Consider the following 22856-nt stretch of genomic DNA (forward strand, 5'->3'; position numbering starts at 1 on the left):
CCTCCTGGCTGAATCGAGTGTCGCAGCATGAATTTTTAGTGCCGGCCGTCCCAAGACAGGGTGGAGGGAGCATCGGCACAGAGTTCGCGGCGCCAGGGTGGCAGCAGCAGGACAAGGTGGCACTGGACACCAGGCACACCAGCCGTGCCTCCAGCCGCAAGTCTGACGCCAGTTAAGGACTGCCTCTGCAGGATCACCGCAATGCTTCCAGCGCATGCGCTGAGCACTCCCTCTCCTCCCCACCCCCACCTCCAACCACTTCTGGGAGGCTAACCTCAGGCGGTCTTGGCGCGGATCCCTAGCTTCTTTCACCTGGCCTTCCCTTGGTCAAAGCGGCTTCCACCACAATCCCTTCTTCAGCCCATCCTTCCTTCGTCAATCCCTTTCCCATTCTTCTCAGCCTACTACTTCGTTGCTAAGTCTCCCTGTTGCCTGCCTATTGGTTCTGCTATCCTTAGTGGCCTTCCCTGCCCGCCCGCAGCTCTACTCGGCGTCTTACTCTTCTCCCTGAGTGCCTGGTGTTGCAAACAGTATTAAAAAAAAATTGCAAAAAGTGTTGTTAAAAAGGTATTATATCCACACAGTTTTCTCCAAAGCAGCTCTCAAGCTAGGCCCAACCAGCTAGTGTCAAGCAAACAGGATGATGATGGATGATAAACCCACGGAGAAGACCCAGAGACAGGGAACCAAAAGACCCCTTGCACGAAGCCAAAAGGGCAAAGTTGTTCATTCAGTTTGGGGGCAGGTAGCAATATACAATGCCTTTTTCTTTCTCTTCACAACCCTGGTATTGTCTGGACATTAAAGCTACTCTTCAGTGCCCTTCACTGCTAAATAGCAGGCTTGTTCCTGTCTTCTGTGAGAAATTAACATATTCGTTTTAAGAGGTTGTGAAAATGGATTCCTCTTTGGACGTGAGCAGAAGAGAATACAAAATGATATTTGGTTCTCTTTACGATGTTTTACTTTAGTATCTGGTTCTTCTTGCTTTCTAAGAAAGCCACTTTGGAAATGTCAAAAACTGAGACCCACAAATCCATAAATCCTGAGACCCATAAAATGTGTATATTATCATCTCTAATTAATTAAGAATGTTATATTAACATTATTCAGAGAAATAATGGAAGTTTGTTTTTTACATAACATGCACAAAAGTTATACAACAATGTACAATATTCCGAAAGAAAAAAGAGATCCCCTAAAGTGATAGTGGTACAAAGAACCTCTCTCCTAAATTAAAAGAATCATTTATTATTTCTTAAGAGTTAAAATAAAAGGAAAATTTGCCCAGAGTTCTACAACACTATTATAACAATTGCTTTTATTTCTTCGTGTTCCCTTTTTTCTTATAAAGGTTTTATTCAGATATAATTCACATGTCATACAATTCACCAACTTAAAGTGTACAATGCAATGGATTTTAGTATATTCACAGAGTTGTACAGCCATCACCACAATTTTAGAATTTTTCATCACCCGAAAAAAAACCTTCCAGCCCATTAGCTTATCTTTGTTTTTTCAATTTGTGTTTAAATATATAATGGTTTAACATCAACGTTTCTATAGATGTAATAATGTGTTGTTTTAACTTTTTTCCATGTTCCTAATTATCATCTTTATCATTTTTAATAAATGGACAGCATTCTATTTTTTTTTAAATTTTATTAAATTTATTGGGGTGACAATTGTTAGTAAAATTACATAGATTTCAGGTGTACAATTCTGTATTACATCATCTATAAATCCCATTGTGTGTTCATCACCCAGAGTCAGTTCTCCTTCCATCACCATATATTCGATCCCCCTTACCCTCATCTCCCACCCCCCAACCCCCGCTCCCCTTACACTCTGGCAACCACTAAACTATTGTCTGTGTCTATGAGTTTCTGTTTCTCATTTGTTTGTCTTGTTCTTTTGTTGTTTTTGGTTTATATACCACATATCAGTGAAATCACATGGTTCTCTGCTTTTTCTGTCTGACTTGGTAAATATTATAAAATTGAGGTTAGCATATAATAATTCTTGCAGATAGAGTTACTTGCTTTTTCCACTTCTCTTCCTTTTGACAAAACTTCCCTAATCTACTATGGTCCCATCTGAAGAGAAGTTGAAGAAAGAGGCACAGCTTGTAAATCTTGAACTCTATAAAATACTTATGGTCTTGGGCCTACCTATTTGTCTGAACTTCCCAGTTTATAAGCAGCTCCTCAGGAGGGGTAAAGGAGAAATTTGGAGGCCCCTATTGTATCCATCCACCATTCCGAGGTTCTATTTCCCTGTTTTCCCCCACCGTATACATTTCTTAGGAAAATGACCATCTTTTAGAGGTTATGATGGTTAATTTTATGTGCCAAGTTGGCTGGGTCATGGTACCCACATGTGTGGTCAACTATTATTCTGGATGTTTCTGTGGGGTGTTTTTTTGGATAAGATTAACACTTAGATTTGTGGACTTTGAGTAAAGCAAATTGGAATGGAAAGGAAGAATTCAATACTATCCCTACTTGCAGTTGATATAATCTTGTCTATAGAAAATCCTAATCCTAAATTATCCACTATAAAACTGTTGGAACTATTAAATCAGTTCAGTTTAGCAAGGTTGCAGGATAGATGATCAATATACAAAAATAATTATGTTTTTATATACTAACAATGAACAATCCAAAAGAATGCAATATTTAGGGAAAAATTTAGCAAAAGACTGTGAGACTTATACACTAAACACTACAAAACATTTAAATGAAAATGAAAACCTAAAACATGGGACACCATCCTGTGCTCCTGTGTTGGATGACTTAATATTGTTAACGTAATATTCCCTACATTGATCTACGGATTCCACACTATACAAGGTCAGACAATTAAGTTCAGGAACTTGTTGCAAAGATGTTGCTAACTTTTTTTTATATCAGAGGGATTATTCATTATGAATTTGTACCAACTGGACAAACAGTTAATCAAGTTTACTATTTGGAAGTGCTGAAAAGGCTGCGTGAAAAAGTTAGACGACCTGAACTTTTTGCCAACAATTCATGGCTCTTGCATCACGATAATGTACCAGCTCACATGGCACTGTCTGTAAGGGAATTTTTAGCCAGTAAACAAATAACTGTATTGGAACACCCTCTCTACTCACCTGATCTGGCCCCCAATGACTTCTTTCTTTACCTGAAGATAAAGGAAATATTGAAAGGAAGACGTTTTGATGACATTCAGGACATCAAGGGTAATACGATGACAGCTCTGATGGCCATTCCAGAAAAAGAGTTCCAAAATTGCTTTAAAGGGTAGACTAGGCACTGGTGTCAGTGCATAGCTTCCCAAAGGGAGTACCTCAACAGTGACTGTAGTGATATTCAACAATGAGGTATGTAGCACTTTTTCTAGGGTGAGTTCACGAACTTAATCGACAGACCTTGTATATCAAATCTTAGTTTCCTCTTTTGCAGAAAGTGACAAATTGCCACTAAAATTCATGTGGAAATGCAAGGGACTCAAAATAGTTACAACAATCTTGGAAAAGAAGAACAAAGTTGGAGTCCTCACTCTTCCTAATTTCAAAACAAAATACAAAGCCACAGTAGTGAAGACTATGGTATTCATAACGATAGCCATATAGATCTATGAAATAGGATGGAGAAAAGTATATGAGAAATTAATACATGAAGAATGACAGTAACTCCAGGAGACAAAATGCTGTGTAGGTAATGAAAAGTGATCAGAGTATTCATGGCTCAGCCATGAGTATCATTTACATAGTTATAGTTATGTAAATGTTGGATATTGATCCATTGAAAAATCAATGCTTTAAACTATGGGCATGCATTAGTTTAATAAAAATATAAACCTAAAGGAAGATTTAAATATGATCATTGATAAGGTTAATTTAATAAGCATATATCAAGTTTTGAACCACAGAGAGAATTTTTGCTTTTGAAACCATTTATACAGCACCATTTAATTGATTAGGAAGAAAATTTATTTCATCATTCTGTATGTAGCAACTACTCATGCTCTTTGGCTCTAAACTTTTATTCATTTTTGAAAACGTTTTTCTTTGTCATTACATTTATGGAACCAGTTGTACATGCCTATTAAGTCAAATTCAAAATAAAGAGCAACAGCTACGTTCAATATTCTTTTTAAAAATTGATTGATTGATTGATTGATTGATTGATTGATTGATTACAGTTGACATTCAATATATTAGTTACAGGTGTACAGCATAGTGGTTAGACATTTATATAATTTATGAAGTGATCCCCCAATTAGTCTAGTACCCACCTGGCACCATACATAGTTATTACAATATTATCAACTATTTTCCCTATGCTCTAATTTACATCCCTGGAACTAGTTTGTAACTACCAGTTTGTGCCTCTTAATCCCTTCACCTTTTTCACCCAGCTTCCAAAACCCCCTCCCATCTGGCAACCATGAGTTTGTTCTCTGTATCTATGAGTCTGTTTGTGTGTGTGTTTGTATGTGTGTGCGTGTGTATGTACGCTTTAGTCCACATATAAGTGAAATCGTGGTATTTGTCTTTGTTTGTCTGACATTTCGCTTAGCATAATACCCTACATTCACTATTCTTATATCCGTGTTTTACCAAATACATTTGTATTGGCTGCCTGAAAAAAATCATAAGCAAATCATATAGCTAACTTGTAACTTAAAGAAAAATGTTGATTGTGAATTTTTAAAATTAAACAACCCAAAATATTTTCAAAAATTGTAAATTACAGAAAAGGAAAATAAGGAGAAAAAGGTCATATTCAATCATATAACCCCAAAATAGCTTCTGTTGATATTTCAGTATGTAGTTTTCAATACTTATTTCTGTATCTATATAAATGAACAACATGTGCATAAATCTTTATGAAGTTTATATAAGATACAAACAATTTGGAAAACAGAGAGGAAATCTGTCCAATATGTAAATTATGGTTTTGTAATTTATTTCCCAAGTAATAATGAATTATTTATACTGAATGCTTCAATTGTGTTATGTTTTATAACGTAAATGGTGGTGATTATGTTGAAAACTAAGATTAGTACAATAAAATAGGCTAAATTGTGAGTAAATCTCTGGCATTTTAGAGATTTTTTTCTATCTTATGTATGTCATATCTTTATGGACATTTGTATTTTATTTTTTAAAACAAAAAATGGGTTAGTCTAATGTTATCATTTGTGTCTTTCATTTACTGGATTAGACACATCTCACATGTATTTTTCCTATGTCCATAGTGCATATGTAAAAACTGGTCATCTACTGGACCACAAAGAACCTGTAGGTCTTAATTGTAAGAAATCCCACAGGGCACATTTTCTGAAAAGGGAGGGATTCAAACTCAAACTCAGCGACCCAAGCTTTTATTTTTAAAAAACGGAAAACGGAAAACGCTAAGACGCGCTTTTGGCTTCAAGGATAGGAGGGAATGGCTGCTGGAACGCCTGTGACATATGAATGGGGCCGTGTACAAACCTTGTGTGACGTCGTCGTGGAGGCCCTTAGAGAAAAACAGCCACTGATTTCTAAGTCGCCCTAAGGGGAGTCGCGTCAGGGCCTCTGGGGCGGTGGTGGCCCCCCTCACTGCAAGATCTCACATGTCACTGCAGCCATGAGCAGTAAGGAGTGCTTCCGGTGTGGACGCTTAGGCCACTGGGCCCGGGAATGCCCTAGAGGAGGAGGGGCTCGAGGCCGCGGGGCCAGAAGCCGTGGCAGAGGTTCTGAGTGCAGTTCCACCACTCTACCTGATACCTGTTACCGCTGTGGTGAGTCAGGGCATCACGCTAGGAACTGTGACCTTCTCGAGAACATCTGCTACAACTGTGGGAGAAGTGGCCACATCGCCAAAAACTGTGTCGAGCCTAAGCAAGAGAGAGAGCTGTGCTGTTATACGTGTGGCAGACAAGGCCATCTGGCTCGTGATTGCGACCATCAGCAAGAGCAGAAGTGCTACTGTTGTGGCAAATCCGGCCACATTCAGAAAGAGTGCAACCAAATCAAGTGCTACCGGTGTGGTGAGATGGGCCATATGGCCATCAACTGCAGCAGGACCACCGAGATCAACTGTTACCGCTGTGGCAAGGCCGGGCATTTAGCCCGGGAATGCCCCGTTGAAGCTACTGCTTAAGTTTTTTCCTTTCCGCCCCCGCCCCTTTTACTGATTGATAATTGTATTATTTTCTCTGAAACCTCTTCAATAACCAAAGATTGATAGATGGAGGCCAGGCCAGTTAGCTTTAATTACCATGTTAAAGGAGGAAAGAGCTGGGGGAAAAAAATCTCAAACAAAGTAATTCACTTTTAGATGTCTTATAATTAATGTGTTTCTGCATCACAGATGAATCCACTTATCGGTCATTCTGAAACTTAGGTAATTTCTAGATTCTTTGGATGTACTTTCATTTAACCTTTAATTAAGACCTACTATGTGCCAGCTACTATTGGAGAACTTGGGGATATATCAGTAAACAAATCAGACCAAGTTTGTGAACACAGGCCTGGAATCTGTTAACAAGTAAAATATATAGTGTGTCAAATGAAGATAAATGGATATAGAAAAAAAGAACACCAGACAAAGCGATAGAGACTGGGGAGGGAAGCCACAGATGCTTCTGTCTTACATACACAAGACACACTTAAGTAGTGAAATTTCCTCAGAGATACATTGCACAAATAAAGCTAATTCTAGAAATGACTATGACCTTGCCAAAGTAACTTTATTATGCATTGATTGCTTTGAATTTTCTGACTTCATAGCTTTTAAATAACATTGAAAGACATCTCTCTCTGGCCTACATGGAGTGTATAATTTAATGAAAATAAACCAGAAAAATATGTATAATGTGTTTTGTTTTTTTTAATTAAATTTATTGGGGTGACAATTGTTAGTAAAATTACATAGATTTCAGGTGTACAACTCTGTATTACATCATCTATAAATCCCATTGTGTGTTCATCACCCAGAGTCAGTTCTCCTTCCATCACCATATATTCGATACCCCTTATGTATAATGTGTTTAAATATCTTACAGAGAGATCAATGAGAAAAAAAATGACCAAACAAAAAACTGTAGCATCAAATTGTGGACATAAAGATATTGATGGCAAAGTTTGGACTTACATACTTTTAAAAATCTAAGAGAACAAGTCCAAACATTAAGATTAACATAGATTGGGTCTTCAGTAATTTCAAAAATACACATTTTCACAGATACAAAAATTATGTTTAGGAGTTTCTGAAACATGTTTTCACAGATATGAAAAAGTTCAGTTTCATCTGCTGGAATCAATTTTTTTTTAAATTTACCATTTTAGGCATTTAAAAAAAAATTATTGGGGAATATTGTGTTTCTTCAGGACCCATCAGTTCCAAGTCATTGTCCTTCGATCTAGTTGTGGAGGGCACAGCTCAGCTCCAAGTGCAGCTGCTGTTTTCAATGTAGTTGGGGGGGTCACAGCCCACCATCCCATGGAAGGGATTGAACCAGCAACCTTGTTGTTGAGAGTTCACGCTCTAACCAACTGAGCCATCCGGCCACCACTCTGACAGCTCAGCAGCAGCTCGTTGTCTTCAATCTAGTTATGGAGGGCGCAGCTCACTGTCCCGTGTGAGAATTGAACCGGCAACCCTATTGTTCAGAACTTGTGCGCTAACCAACTGAGCCATCCGGTCTCCCTGCTGGGATGTATTTTTTTTTTTTTTTTTAATTTATTGGGGTGACAATTGTTAGTAAAACTACATAGATTTCAGGTGTACAATTCTGTATTACATCATCTATCAATCCCATTGTGTTTTCACCACCCAGAGTCAGTTCTCCTTCCATCACCATATATTTGATCCCTCTTACCCTCATCTCCCGTCCCCCACCCCCCTTACCCTCTGGTAACCACTAAACTATTGTCTGTGTCTATGAGTTTTTGTTTGTCTTGTTCTTTTGTTGTTTTTGGTTTATATACCACATATCAGTGAAATCATATGGTTCTCTGCTTTTTCTGTCTGTCTTATTTCGCTTAGCATTATAATCTCAACATCCATGCATGTTGTCACAAATGGTTCTATTTCATCTTTTCTTACTGCCGAATAGTATTCCATTGTTTATATATATACCACAGCTTCTTTATCCATTCATCTATCGAAGGACATTTTGGTTGTTTCCATGTCTTGGCCACCGTAAACAAAGCTGCAATGAACATTGGAGCACACGTGTCTTTATAGATAAACGTTTTCAGATTTTTGGGGTAGATACCCAGGAGAGGGATTGCTGGGTCATATGGTAATTCTATTCGTAATTTTTTGAGGAACCTCCACACTGCCTTCCATAATGGCTGCACCAGTCTGCATTCCCACCAACAGTGTATGAGGGTTCCTTTTTCTCCACAGCCTCTCCAACACTTGTTACTATTTGTCTTGTTGATGATAGCCATTCTGACTGGGGTGAGGTGATATCTCATTGTGGTTTTTATTTGCATTTCTCTGATGATTAGTGATGGTGAGCATTTTTCATATGTCTATTTGCCATATGTATGTCCTCTTTGAGAAAGTCTCTTCAGGTCCTCTGCCCATTTTTCAATTGGGTTGTTTGTTTTCTTGTTGTTGAGTTGCATTAGTTCCTTGTATATTTTGGATATTAGCCCCTTATCGGAGGCACTGTTTGCAAAAATCTTCTCCCATTCAGTTGGTTGCCTCTTTATTTTGTCGATGGTTTCTTTTGCTGTGCAGAAGCTTTTAAGTTTCATATAGTCCGATTCGTTTATTTTAGCTTTTACTTCCATTGCCTTTGGAGTCAAATTCATAAAATGCTCTTTGAACCCAAGGTCCATAAGTTTAGTACCTATGTTTTCTTCTATGCAGTTTATTGTGTCAGGTCTTATGCTTAAGTCTTTGATCCATTTTGAATTAATTTTGGTACATGGTGACAGATAGCAGTCCAGTTTCATTCTTTTGCACGTGGCTATCCAATTCTCCCAGCACCATTTATTGAAGAGGCTGTCTTTGCTCCATTGTATGTTTTTTAGCTTCTTTGTCAAAAACTATCTGTCCATGTTTATGTGGTTTTATTTCTGGGTTCTCAATTCTATTCCATTGGTCTATATGTCTGTTTTTCTGCCAATACCATGCTGTTTTGATTATTGTAGCCCTGCAGTACAAGCTAAAGTCAGGGAGTGTGATACCTCCAGTATTGTTCTTTTTTCTTAAGATAGCTTTGGCTATTCGGGGTCTTTTGTGGTTCCAAACAAATCTGATGATTTTTTGTTCTATCTCTTTAAAAATTGCCATTGATATTTTGATGGGGATTGCATTAAATCTGTATATTGCTTTGGGTAATATGGCCATTTTAACTATGTTGATTCTTCCAATCCATGAGCACGGAATGTCTTTCCATTTCTTTGTGTCTTCTTCAATTTCTTTCAAAAATGTCTTATAGTTTTCAGCATATAGGTCTTTCACATCCTTGGTTAAGTTTATTCCTAGGTATTTTATTCTTTTTGCTGCAATTGCAAAAGGAATTGTTTTTTGCATTTCTTTTTCTGAGATTTCATTGTTAGTATACAGGAATGCAATGGACTTTTGTACGTTGATTGTGTAGCCAGCAACTTTACTGTATCCGTTGATTGTTTCTAAGAGCTTTTTGGTGGAGTCTTTAGGGTTTTCTATATATAGCATCATGTCATCTGCAAAGAGTGGTAATCTAACTTCTTCATTCCCAATTTGGATGCCTTTTATTTCTTTCTCTTGCCTGATTGCTCTGGCAAGGACTTCCAACTCTATGCTGAAAAGCAGAGGTGATAGGGGACAGCTCTGTCGTGTTCCTGAACGTGGAGCAAAGGGCTTCAGTTTTTCACCATTAATTGTGAGATTAGCAGGGCTTGTCACATATGGCCTCTATTATGTTAAGGTATTTTCCTTCTATACCTATTTTATTAAGTGTTTTAATCATAAATGGATGTTGTATCTTGTCAAATGCTTTTTCTGCATCAATTGATATAATCGTATGATGTTTGTCCTTTATTTTGTTTATGTGATGTATCACATTGATGGATTTGCGGATGATGAACCATCCTTGTGCCCCTGGTATGAACCCCACTTGGTCATGATGAATAATCTTTTTAATGTATTGTTGCATTCGATTTGCTAGAATTTTGTTTAGGATTTTTGCATCTGTATTCATCAGAGATATTGGTCTGTAGTTTTCTTTTTTGTGTTGTCCTTACCAGGTTTTGGTATCAGGGTAATGTTGGCCTCATAAAATGAGTTAGGGAGTACTGCCTCTTCTTCAATTTTTTGAAAGAGTTTGACCAGGATTCGTATAACATCCTCTTTGAAGGTTTGGGATAATTCACTAGTGAAGCCATCTGGTCCCGGACTTTTGCTTTTGGGAAGATTTTGGATGACTGATTCAATTTTGTTACTGGTGATCGGTCTGTTTAGATTTTCCAGTTCTTCATGGTTCAGCCTTGGAAGGCTATATGTTTCTAAGAACTTGTCCATTTCTTCTAGGTTATTGAATTTGGTGGCATATAGTCCTTCATAGTATTCTTGGATGATCCTTTGTATTTCTGTGGTGTCCGTGATAACTTCCCCGTTTTCGTTTCTGATTTTGTTAATTAGTGTCTTCTCTCTTTTTATCTTAGTGAGTCTAGCCAAGGGTTTGTCAATTTTGTTAATCTTTTCAAAGAACCAGCTCTTTGTCACATTAATTTTTTCTATTGTCTTTTTGTTCTCTATTTCATTTAGTTCTGCTCTGATTTTTGTTATTTCCTTTCTTCTGCTGACCTTGGGTTTCACTTGTTCTTCTTTTTCTAGTTCTTTAAGGTGTAACATGAGGTTATTTATTTGGGATTTTCTTGTTTCTTGAGATAGGCCTGTAATGATATAAATTTCCTCTTAAAACTGCTTTCGCTGCATCCCAAAAATTTTGGTAGGATGTATTTTCATTGTCATTTGTTTCTATGTATCTTTTGATCTCTCCTCTAATTTCTTCTTTGACCCAGTCATTCTTTAAAAGTATGTTGTTTAATCTCCATGTATTTGTGATTTTTCCTGCTTTCTTTTTGCAGTTGATATCCAATTTCAAAGCCTTGTGATCAGAGAATATGCTTGGTATGATTTCAATCTTCTTAAATTTGCTGAGGTTGATTTTATGTCCCAATATATGGTCTATCCTTGAGAATGTTCCATGTACACTAGAAAAGAATGTATAGTCTGATGTTTTAGGATGAAGTGCTCTATATATGTCAATTATGTCCATTTCATCTAATGTGTCATTTAGGGCTGCTATTTCGTTATTTATTTTCTGTTTGGATGATCTATCCATAGCTGTCAATGATGTATTTAAGTCCCCTAGTATAATTGTGTTTTGGTCAATTTCTCCCTTTAGTTCTGTTAGTAGTTGCTTGGTATATCTTGGTGCTCCCTGATTGGGCACATAAATATCGATGACTGTTATGTCTTCTTGTTGTATAGTCCCATTTACCATTATGAAATGTCCATCTTTGTCTCCTGTTATCTTTTCACCCTGAAGTCTGTTTCGTCTGATATCATTATGGCTACACCTGATTTTCTCTGGGTACCATTTACTTGGAGTGTCACTTTCTACCCTTTTTCACTTTGAGTCTATGCCTGTCCTTGTAGCTGAGATGTGTCTCTTGGAGACAGCATATGGTTGGGTTTAGTTTTTGATCCAATCTGCTACTCTGTGCCTTTTTATTGGTGAGTTCAGTCCATTTACATTTAGGGTGATTATTGATATGTGGGGATTTCCTATCATTCTATCTTTAATTTTCTAGTAAAGCTGTGTCTCCATTGTTTCTTTGCCTTTTGTTGTTGTCTGTTATTTCTGTGTGGTGGTATTCTATGATGTTTCCCTCTGTTTCTTCTTTTATTACAGTATATATTTCAGTTCTGGATTTTTTTTGAGTGGCTACCGTTAAGTTTACGTAAAAGGAAGTTTGATATTTAGAGTATTCCATTTTCTTCAGCACGCTTACTTTCTCCATTCCCATATTCCGGTTCAGGCCTTTACTCTCCCCCTTTTCATGTTTTGGTTGCCACAAATTGTCCCTGTTGATCGTGGTTGAATAGCCTGCTTTAGTATTTCTTGTAGTGCAGGTTATGTATTAGAAAATTCCTTCAGGTTCTGCATGTCTGGAAAGGTCTTTATTCCTCCTTCATATCTAAAGGATATCTTTGCTGGATATATTATTCTTGGCTCATGATTTCTCTCTTTCAATAGTTTGAATATTTGGTTCCACTCCCTCCTGGCTTGTAGAGTTTCTGCTGAAAAATCTGATGATAATCTAATGGGCTTTCCTTTGTAGGTTACCGTCTTCTTTTCCCTGGCTGCCTTGAGGATTCTTTCTTTGTCGTTGATTTTAGACAGCTTCAATACAATGTGCCTTGGAGAAGGCCTGTTGGGATTGAGGTAATTAGGTGTTCTATTTGCTTCTTGGATTCAAGGGTCCAGTTCTGTCCACAAGTTTGGGAAGTTCTCATCAACAATTTGTTTGAATATATTCTCTGTTCCCTTCTCTCTTTCTTCTCCTTCTGGTATGCCCATTATTCTTATATTGCTCTTTCTGATGGAGTCAGAAAGTTCTTGTAGAGTTCTTTCATTTCTTTTAAGTCTCAAGCCTCTTTCTTCTTCCATCTGTGTCATTTCCATTTTCTATCTTCGATGTCACTGATTCTTTCCTCCATCTGGTCAACTCTACTACCTAAGCTGGTTATTTCATTCTTAATTTCTTCTATTGAGTTCTTAATCTCCAGAAATTCTATTTGGTTCTATTTTAAAATTTCAATCTCTTTCGTAAAATGCTCATGTTGTTCTTTGATTGTGTTTCTGAGTTCATTAAACTGCCTTTCTGTGTTTTCTTGCATCTCGTTGAGTTTTTTCAGAACTGCAATCTTGAATTCTCTGTCATTTAAGTCACATATTTCCATATCTTTAAGTTCCTTTTCTGGAGACTTTTCACTTTCTTTCTGAGCTGTCTTGTTGCCTTGGTTATTCATGGCAATTACTGATTTATTATTTCTCTTCCTAGACATCTACAGGAGTGGCTTCTGCAACAGGTTGATAGGAAGAGGTCTTTCTTTTGTTTTCCAGTACTTGTTGGTAGAATGTTTCATTTTCTCTCCGACTGCAGACTTTTTTTTCTCTCTCACACGGTAGTGCTATGTTTTCTCTGCACTATTCCAGCTTCTCACACAATGGGGAGATTCCCTGGGAGACGGGCTTCTCCTCTGTTAATAGTTCGCCTGGGTCACAGGGCACAGTGTCCGTGTGGGTATGCGGAGAGCTTTTGAAGTTCCAAAGCTCTTCCTGCACCAGATTCAGAGCCCACATGTTTCAGCAGTTCTGTTTACTCCTGCAGGGATCCACCAAGATAGGTGGGGTCAGGGGCTGGGTGAATTGTGAAAGGTGGTCCAGAGCAATGGCTGTGACCACCACCACAGCCGGTCCTGCTTCCACAGCTCCCTCACCTTTGCCGGAATTAGTTGGGCTGGGAATCTGTGTCTGCGGTCCACAGTTCTCAGAACAGCAAATATTTGTTCTTTTGATCTGACACTGCTACTGTTCCATTTCTAGCACTGGGCAGGTGGGGGCGGGGCGATCCCTGGGAGGGTGGGGTGGGGCGGCTAGTCTCAGTGCCTAAGGCTTCCGTTCTCTGCTCGGCAGTGAGGGCTTAAACCACAGTTTTCAGCCTTCTTCCCTCAATCTTTTCTCCGAGGTCTCTGCCGTGAGCATTGGGTTCAGCCGTGTTATATGCTGCCCCTTCAGCCCTGTGGGCCATAAGCGGAGCCCTAGCAGTCTGAGTTCTTCCCTCTCCCGCAGCTGCGGTAGTTCCTGGAAGCCGCGAGCTCGGAGCACTGAGCTAGGTCTGCAGTCTTGCGCCTACCCGTGCGACTCCGTCTCCACACGTCTCCTTTCCGTCCTCCCCCGCTCGAGCGATTCGCCCACCTGTAGGTGAATTCAGTAGTGGGCCTCTTCGTCTTGCCTGTCAGCTGTGCAGGGAGTCCTTTGTGGAGTTATTGTTTTCGATTAGTTGTGAATTCCAGGGGAGCTTTACAGAGGCTCACCTCACGCCGCCATTTTGATGACATCTCTGGGATGTATTTTTAAAAATCAGATCAGGGCCGGCCTGGTGACTCAGGTGGTTAGAGCTCCATGCTTCTAACTCCGAAAGCTGCCGGTTCGATTCCCACATGGGCCAGTGGGCTCTCAACCACAAGGTTGCCCGTTCAATTCCTCGAGTCCCACAAGGGATGGTGGGCAGCGCCCCCTGCACTAAGATTGAACACGGCACCTTGAGCTGATTGAACACGGCACCTTGAGCTGAACTGCCACTGAGCTCCAAGATGGCTCAGTTGGTTGGAGCGTGTCCTCTCAACCACAAGGTTGCCGGTTCGACTCCCGCAAGGGATGGTGGGCTGTGACCCCTGCAACTAGCAACAGCAACTGGACTTGGAGCTGAGCTGTGCCCTCCACAACTAAGACTGAAAGGAGAACAACTTGACTTGGGAAAAAAATCCTGGAAGTACACACTGTTCCCCCGATAAAGTCCTGTTCCCCTTCCCCAATAAAATCTTAAAAAAAAAAAAAAAAATCAGATCAGAGAAACAACTGAAGTTCTAAAAAATAGATAAGGCACTTTTAAACTGTAAATAAAACCTGGGATGGGGGAGACGTCAAACGAGAATTGCAGTGGTAATAAAAATGATTTAGAAAATAACAATGATGACAACAATACAGGTCAAACCTAGGATTGGACAGAATTTATAGCAGAAAGAATAGTGTAGAGGGTACAACTTTTAGTCCATAAACTGAAATGGTCCAAGGAATGTAACTGAAGTTGCATTCTTTTATGAACTTTTATAACAGTTCATGTGTAACCCTTTATTTCCATCTGAGAGACCCCTTCAATTCAGCTTAGTTTCAACTTCTATGACCCTCTTAGGCTTCTAGAAATTGATTCTGTCATTCTCTGTGCTGTCTCAACAAAATTCACTCAGGTAAACTCCCAGCCCCTAAATGGGGCAATCTTGGGCCGTGCAGATGGCTCAGTTCGTTAGAACATGAGCTCTTAACAACAAGGTTGCTGGTTCAATTGCCACATGGGATGGTGGGCTGTGCCCCCTACAACGAAGATTGAAAACGGCAACTGGACTTGGAGCTGAGCTGCGCCCTCCACAACTAGATTGAAGGACAACGACTTGGAGCTGATGGGTCCAGGAGAAACACACTGTTCCCCAATATTCCTCAATTTAAAAAAATTGTCTCTAAAGAAAAAAAGGGGGGTGGAATCTCACTGCAATCTTCCAAGACACCACATGAAACTCCTACATCACACTGAGACAAACACATTCTCGATTCTCATCACAGTGCTGAACTGTGTTTAGAAAAGAAGGAACACAGGACTCTGCTTTTGAATCCCCCTAAACCATCTGGAGTTTCATTTTCCATGTCCTCAGGAGTTTGGCCCAGTGTTGGAGGGGTAAAAATGGCCATGTCCCTTTATTAAGGATGCACTCAGCATTTAAGTCCTCTTTACATTCTCTCTAGGCAATCTTTTCTAGTCTCAGAGCAAAGGAAGCCTTATTTTGACCTATCAGTATCCCTGCATCAGAAATTACATAATGGTAGTCCTCTTACTGAATCAGGTCCACAATACGTTTAGTTTGACCTACACATTGCTGAACAATATTCAAGAATTAGAGGCCAACATTTAAAAATTGAAATATTTTTCATAGAAAAATCTTATTTTTTGGTCTCTCTGGAACAAAAAACGAAGATCAGGAAGAAATAGGCACCCATTTCTATGTGGAAACTTTCAGTTGGAGGTGAGTAGCACTTTCTCCCTACAGACAAGTCACAAGTTGCCCCTACTTATGGTAGTTCCAGCACCTACTATATTCCCCATAGTAGGTTTCTCCTGTGTAAGGAAATTAAATTAGTGAGTCCCAGCCTGCATTCCTTCCTCATTTATTTTACCTGCAAGACCCCTCTAGCCACTTGAGTCTATAACAAACCTCTGCTATATGTGTGGGGACCGGGTAGACAACTACATAAATTTAATTAAAACTGTGAAATACGCATAGAAATAGATACAAACAAGAAAGCACATTATATCAATAGAGGCTAAAAGGCATTTTATAAAATTCAAGGCTTCTTTCTGATTTAAAAAAAAAAATAACAAAAGATATCGTAGAAAATAAAATAAGGCTAATAGGGCTTCTGCTTCCATGAAGGTATAAGATGTACTTTTCCCTATTCTTCCTACTCAGTGCAACTGAAAATCCTGCACATTATATATAAGGCAAACATAAAAAGACTCTGAGAGGTAGAGAGAAAAAGACAGGCAAGTGGTCTCATGATCAAAGGAACTACATGGTAGTGAATTCCCTGGGTTTTCTCTTTGCTTCATATATCCCTGACTTGAAACTGAAGAAGTCAGCAACGCAGAAATTTCAACAAGCACATACATAGAAAGCCCCAACAAAAGTCTGCTCTCACAAGGCAGAAGAGACGCAGTCTAAAAAGACAGAAAACTTTTAGACAATAACTGGTCTACTTCAGCCAGATGTCACATGTAAACTATGTATAGCCCCACCCCCACCAGCAAAGGCCTAGTTGGGAGCTTAGACTTACGCCATCACAAAGCCACAATGAGATGCCCCAGCACCCCACTCAGAGTACTTTCCAGAGAACGCCCAGCAGTGACAAAGTGGTTCTTTGAAAAGATTTTAAAAATTGACAAACCTCCAGCAAGACTAACAAAGAAAAAAAAAAAAAAGAGGACAGATAAATTACTAGTATTAGGAATTAAATACGGGCTATCACTACAGACCCTGAAGATGTAAAAGGAATAATATTAAAGTTTATAATGAACAACTCTACACACATAAACTGGACAACTTAGATGAAATGAACCAATTTTTTAAATGTAAACTACCAATATTCACCCAATATAAAGTGGATAATGTGAATAGCCTTATAACTATTAAGGAAATTAAATTAGTGATTAAATATTCCCTTTCAAAAAAATCTCCAGGCCCATATGGTTTCACTGGAAAATTCTACCAACCTTTTAAGAAAGAATTCACAGCACTTTTACACAATCTCTTCACAAAAATGTAAGAGGAAGGAACATTTCTCAGTACATTTTATGAAGCTAGAATTATCTTGGTAGTGACATTAGACAATGACAGTACAAAAAAGAAAACTACATGCCAATATCTCTTATGAATATAGATGGAAAAATCCTTAACAAAATATTAGCAAATAAAATTCAGCAATGTATTAAAAGAATTATACATCATAACCAAGTGAGATTTTTTTCCAAGGATGTAAAGCTGGTTCAATACTCAAAAATCAATAAATGTAAGCCAACATATTAATATGCTAAAGAAGAAAAATCATATGGTCATATAAATTGATGCAGGAAAAAGCATTTGACAAAACCCAACACCCATGCATGATTAAAACTAGGAGTAGAGAGGAACTTCCCGAACATGATTTTAAAAATCTACAAAAAACCTACAGTTAACATTATATTTAATATTGAAAGACAGAATGTACACCTGAAATCTATGTAATTTTACTAACAATTGTCACCCCAATAAATTTAAAAAAATAAATTATAAAAAAAAAGAAAGACAGAATGCTTTTCTCTGGGGATCAGGAAAAAGGAAAAGATGGCAGCTCTTACCACTCTTATTCAACATAGTGAGGGAAATTCAAGGTGTTGCAATAAGGTAATAATGGGAAATGAAAGGCATACAGATTGGAGAGGAAGAACTAAAACTGTTTCTATTTGCAGGTGACATGATTATACACATAGGAAACCCCAAGTTGTCACCAAAAAAGAACTTCCTAGAACTAATAAATGATTTTAACAAGATTGTAGGATACAAGAAAAACATGCAAAAATCTATTGTATTCCCATATACTAGCAATGAGTACATGAACATTGAAATTAAAAATGCTGTACCAGTTATAATCACTCATAAAAAGAAATACCTAGGTGTAAATTTAATGAAACATGTACAGTAACTGTATGGTGAAAGGTACAAAATGTTGAGGAAAGAAATCAAAGATCTAAATAAATGAGAGCCATACCATATATGTAGATTAGAATACTGAACATAGAAGTGATGTCAATTGTCCCCAAATTGATATACAGGTTTAAGGCAATTCCTATCAAAATCTCAGCAAGATTTTTTTGTACATATAGATTATTCAAACATTGATAGACAAAGGCAAAGGAAGTAGAATAGGTAAAGCAATTTTAAAAAAGAATAAAGTAAGAGGAATTGGTCTATCCAATTTCAAGACATTAATTAGCCATAGTAGTCAAGACTGAGTGCTATAGGCAGATATATGGACATGTAGATCAATGTAACAGAATAGAAAACACAGACGTAAATCCATACAAATATGCCCAACTGAATTGTGATAAAGGTGTGAAATCAATTCAATGCAGGTAAGAAAGACTTTTTAACAAATGATACTGGAACAATTGGACATCAGTAAGCAAAAAAACTGAACTTCAATCTAAGTCTCACATCTTACACAAAAATTAACTGAAAAATCAATCACAGACTTAATTGTAAATGAAAACTGTAAATCTTTTAGAGAAAAAAACAGGAGAAAATCTTTGGGATCTATGAGTAGGTAATGAGTTCTTAGACATGAAAACAAAAACACAACCCATAAAAGGAAAAGTTAATAAATTGGACCATATCAGATTAAAACAGAATAATTCATTTACATGAATGTTTACACACTCAATATTGACACCCACCACATCCCAGTTCCTAAGATTACTGCCATTTAGACTTGCTACACGGGAAAGATTGGAAGACTCTTGTGAGGAAACTGACCACCCCAACAGAAAAGACTAAAAGATAATGACATGGGGAATTGCCCAAAGAAATGGAATAATCAGAACACCCAGCAGAGAAAATTTGTCTTTAAGTCCCATCCACATGCAGAGATGCCAATCAGCTTTCTAGTATTCAAATCTTAAATACAAGTAGACAATCGAGGATCACCATGCATTTGAGGAAATATGAATATAAATAATATGAAAGACAGAGACCAAGATCAACAAATAGAGGAAGTATTTTGGAGGAAACAAGCCATTCATGGAAAGGGAAACAAAGAAATCTAAACATTCCATTTCTCTAATATTTCCTTAGCATATTTATTCCATAATTAACTCTTCTTCCTTTGGGACCCACCCTATTGCCTCAGCAAAATCCTGAGCCACCTCCAGATCTGATGTGTTCTAGGGTGTTCCTCCTCTACTAAACTGCTCATGTATGTTATTATGTGCCTTACCGCTCTAGAAGCAATTGAATTTTCCTTAAAATTTTTGCATCATAATTAAATATTTAGGAATAAAAGGCCATGACATTTATAATTTGCTCTCAAATGGTTTAGTAACAACAACAACAACAACAATGGCATAAGGTATATGGGAACTCCCTGTACTATTATTGCAACTTTTCTACAGAAAACTTACAAGTTTTACATTTTTTTATAAAAATTTTATTGGGGAAGGGGAACAAGACTTTATTGGGGAATAGTGTGTACTTCCGGGACTTTTCCATGTTAAATTGTCCTTTCAATCTCAGTTGTTGAGGCCGCAGCTCAGCTCCAGGTCCAGTTGCCATTGTTAGTTGCAAGGGGCACAGCCCACCATTCCTTGTGGGAGTCGAACCGGCAACCTTGTGGTTGAGAGCCCGCGCTCTAACCAACTGAGACACCCGTCCACCCCAAGTTTTACATTTTAAAAAAACACAAGGTCAAAAATATTGTGTTAGACAACACATGTGTACACATAGCCCTATGTGGGCCACTTTCCCTTGGGATTGCTCGCAGGAAATCTTATTTAGAAACTGCTCAGCAGGCACAGTTCCCATTTTCCATTTGAAACACTGCCTCTTGAAGGTCACTGCACCCATTGACTAAGGGAATCAATTCAGCTCTCTCTCATATCCCTCTCCCCTTTAAGGGAATATTTCCAATTTTAGTATATGTGCTGCCGAAGCGAGCACTAAGGGAATATTTCAAATGCCATTACTGCTCATGCTGAGTTTACCTCAATTTCTTTGCATGATTTTTCTAACAATCTGGATGCCAGAAATGAACATTTCTTGGCTCAGATCTAAGCTATGTTTAGATTTAGGTAGAGTTAAACATGACTCCATAGTTCCATCATCATGGAAAAGCTCCTCAACGGTAACCATTATGAATACTGGACCCAAGTGGTCTGATTGTTGCAAGGAGTTGTATTCAAAGAAGCATATTCAAAAAGGCTTAAATAATTTATAAGTATTTTCCATTTTTATCTTATGTCCCTTTAAAAATATAAAATAGAGTCCAATTTATACAACCAGCAATACTTTTTATGTCCTCTCGTATCTTTTCAATTTTCTTACATACCCTCACCCTAATATCTCTGGAGCCTCTTACTTGCAAAAATGCTTTCAAATACTCTCATCCCCCCACCCCCATTTCTTCCCAGTATCTTTTGGTTCTTTATTACGTAGATTAGTCTAGCTTCTCTCTCTTTGCATACTTCTTATTTGTCCACCTTTGAGATAATGTGCTTCGCAGTTCATTTTTCCATTTCTTCATCACAAAAGATCCAAGAAATCACCTGGTGGGGGAATTGGTCTTCTGGTTGGGGCTGCTAAACTGGAAAGACTGCATATCTTTGCTTCCTTGGGGGAGAAAAAAGAAATTGAGAACCTTGACACCTTAACATTTTTTTGCCCCTTCACTTAGTTTAGGCAAAAGGAAAAAAAAGCATCCAGAGACAAGCTCCTAGGGCAATCAAAATGCACCTGGCTGTCTTAATTCCATGGGGCTGCTTTTAAGAGACCAAGTTTGCAGAAAAACTTGCCTCATATCAATGTTTAAAAGATTATTTATTAGGTTTTGAAATGCAGAAAAATAGAAAGAAGAAACTAATGACCTATAACTCAATGTCCATATAAAAGCCCAAATGACAGCATTTTTAATAATAAACTAAATACATGAATATGGCCAGAAAATTTAAACAAAATAGAAGGGTATGAAAAAGAGTTTCCCTTCACCATCCTGCTTCCCAGTTTTCCTAAATCAAAATGATAGAAGAAAACTAGTGAAAATGTGTAACTCTGAGAATTGTGCTCTTGGAGAGCAGAGATGGTTGAGAAATCCCCCCACCCTTTTGCCTAACAACAAAGGGCGACCCTGTCCTCATATACTCCCCACCACTCCTGCTCATCATTTAGATGAGAGTTGCTGTCCACCTTTTCTTATGGCTCCCTTGTTTATCTGCCGCTATAAAACCCAGGCCCCTTCCTTTACTTTGAGACATTCTTCCACAGAAATGAACATTCTCCCTATTTCAATAGCCTGAATAAAAGCATCTCCTTAATTGTCCACTGTATTTTACCTCTCACATTAATGTCAAATAAAGATTATGCTGACACTTGTTAAGGAACAGTAAGGAAGACTTCATTCAAGGGACTACCGCAATGGGGGTTTGCAGTAGGAGGGAGAGATCAGGCTGAAATCCAAATACATGCAGGGTGAGTCGGGATTTAAAACAAGCAGAAGGGTAGGGGTTAGTGGGTAGAAAATTACTAAAACATCAGGAGAAAGGCGGGATTCTGACTTGACAGGTGTTGACCTTAAACAAAATGTCAGCCAGATATCTCTCTAGCAAAATGGGTTTATTCGGGAACAATAAAGAATTGCAATCTGGAACATGCAACCATGGCGGGCAAGTTGTGAGTCTACTAAAACAAAGGAAAGGAAACTTTTATCGAAGGGAAGAGGAAGTTGGTGGGGGTGGGGAGGCTCTAACAAACAAAGAGTTCTGCATGCCATGCTTTGTGATAGACGTAGGGCGTGAGGGCTCCCCCTACAGGCCCTCCCAATTTATTTTAAATGAGGTTTCTGCTTACTAATTTTTTCATATAGGGTTACTACTGAAGGCAGGCCAGGGTGATCAGATAGCAAGGGTGAGGAATGAAGAATTTAATCAAGGCTGATCATATCGTGAGGGTGGGGATTCTTGCTAAACTGATTTAGCAGGAATTTTGCTAAAATTGGGCAATGCAAAGATGGACACGGAAGTCCGAAGGTCGAGGACTAGTTGAGAAAAGGTTTCAGAGTAGCCTGCCTAGTTTGGTCAGGGAGAGTGCCTTTGTCACTACTAATTGAGGAATTTTGCTTTCCTTCGTTAAGCGAAGAATAAACACTAACCCCCAGCATTGGATCAAAATCTGTTGTAACTTTTATTCTTAGCTCTTCCCAATTTCCAACTTTAAACTGCAGGAAGCAAGGCACCAGGGAATCCTGTGGGTTCCTGACCAGGACTTCTGAATCCCTAAAGATGTATTCTTAAGATCTATTACGGCTATCATTTATTCACAATAGGTCTCTAGAAATGGTTACTGATCAGCAAGCCCAGTATTTCTCAGCAAAGAGTAAAAAATTTTACCACTATTTTTACTGCCTTTTTTTTTTTTTTTTTGAATTGACTCCTCTCTCTCTCTCTTTTTTTTAGTATTATTCCCACATACCCCAGAGGCAGGCTGCCAATGTTCCCTTGTTCTGTCATTTTTTTTCCTCTCCTTATTGGCATTGACAATGAAAGGCTATGTATATGTTGTATGGCAACAGAAAGAGCACAGGGCTTGGAGCCTAATTCATGTTCCAGTATTGCCTTACATGCCAACATGAATGAAGAGGCTGAATTATTCAGAAAAGGAAGTTGCCCAGTTTATCACTAATGGCAGAGGACTCAAAGCAATAACATATTCAGTGGTCTTGTTGCTTCTGTG

The 22856-nt window shown here is 38.3% G+C and overlaps 1 protein-coding gene and 1 long non-coding RNA gene across 17 annotated transcripts in view; one reads left to right on the top strand and one right to left on the bottom strand.

Annotated features, from left to right (window-relative positions):
- Window positions 1–210, bottom strand: part of LOC109455996 (uncharacterized) — a 42097-nt gene extending 41887 nt beyond the window's left edge. For 8 of the 16 annotated variants that reach the window (XR_012493277.1, XR_012493279.1, XR_012493276.1 and 5 more), the window contains exon 1: window positions 2–205. This is a non-coding gene — a long non-coding RNA (uncharacterized LOC109455996). Of the gene's footprint in view, window position 1 lies in introns of all 16 variants that reach the window. The other 8 variants (XR_012493285.1, XR_002138765.2, XR_002138764.2 and 5 more) reach the window with 5 other exon arrangements.
- Window positions 211–5504: 5294 nt separating this feature from the next.
- On the top strand, window positions 5505–6297 carry ZCCHC13 (zinc finger CCHC-type containing 13). The gene has a single exon (XM_019747923.2). The coding sequence runs from the start codon at window positions 5625–5627 to the stop codon at window positions 6138–6140; it is 516 nt and encodes a 171-aa protein (XP_019603482.1). The 5' UTR covers window positions 5505–5624; the 3' UTR covers window positions 6141–6297.
- The last annotated feature ends 16559 nt before the right edge of the window (window positions 6298–22856 follow it).

Source organism: Rhinolophus sinicus, chromosome X, assembly GCF_036562045.2.
Source record: "Rhinolophus sinicus isolate RSC01 chromosome X, ASM3656204v1, whole genome shotgun sequence".
Classification (NCBI taxonomy): domain Eukaryota; kingdom Metazoa; phylum Chordata; class Mammalia; order Chiroptera; family Rhinolophidae; genus Rhinolophus; species Rhinolophus sinicus.

Excerpts from the sequence above, each read along its gene's own strand:
- ZCCHC13 (XM_019747923.2), top strand. The coding sequence starts at position 5,625 with ATGAGCAGTAAGGAGTGCTTCCGGTGTGGACGCTTAGGCCACTGGGCC.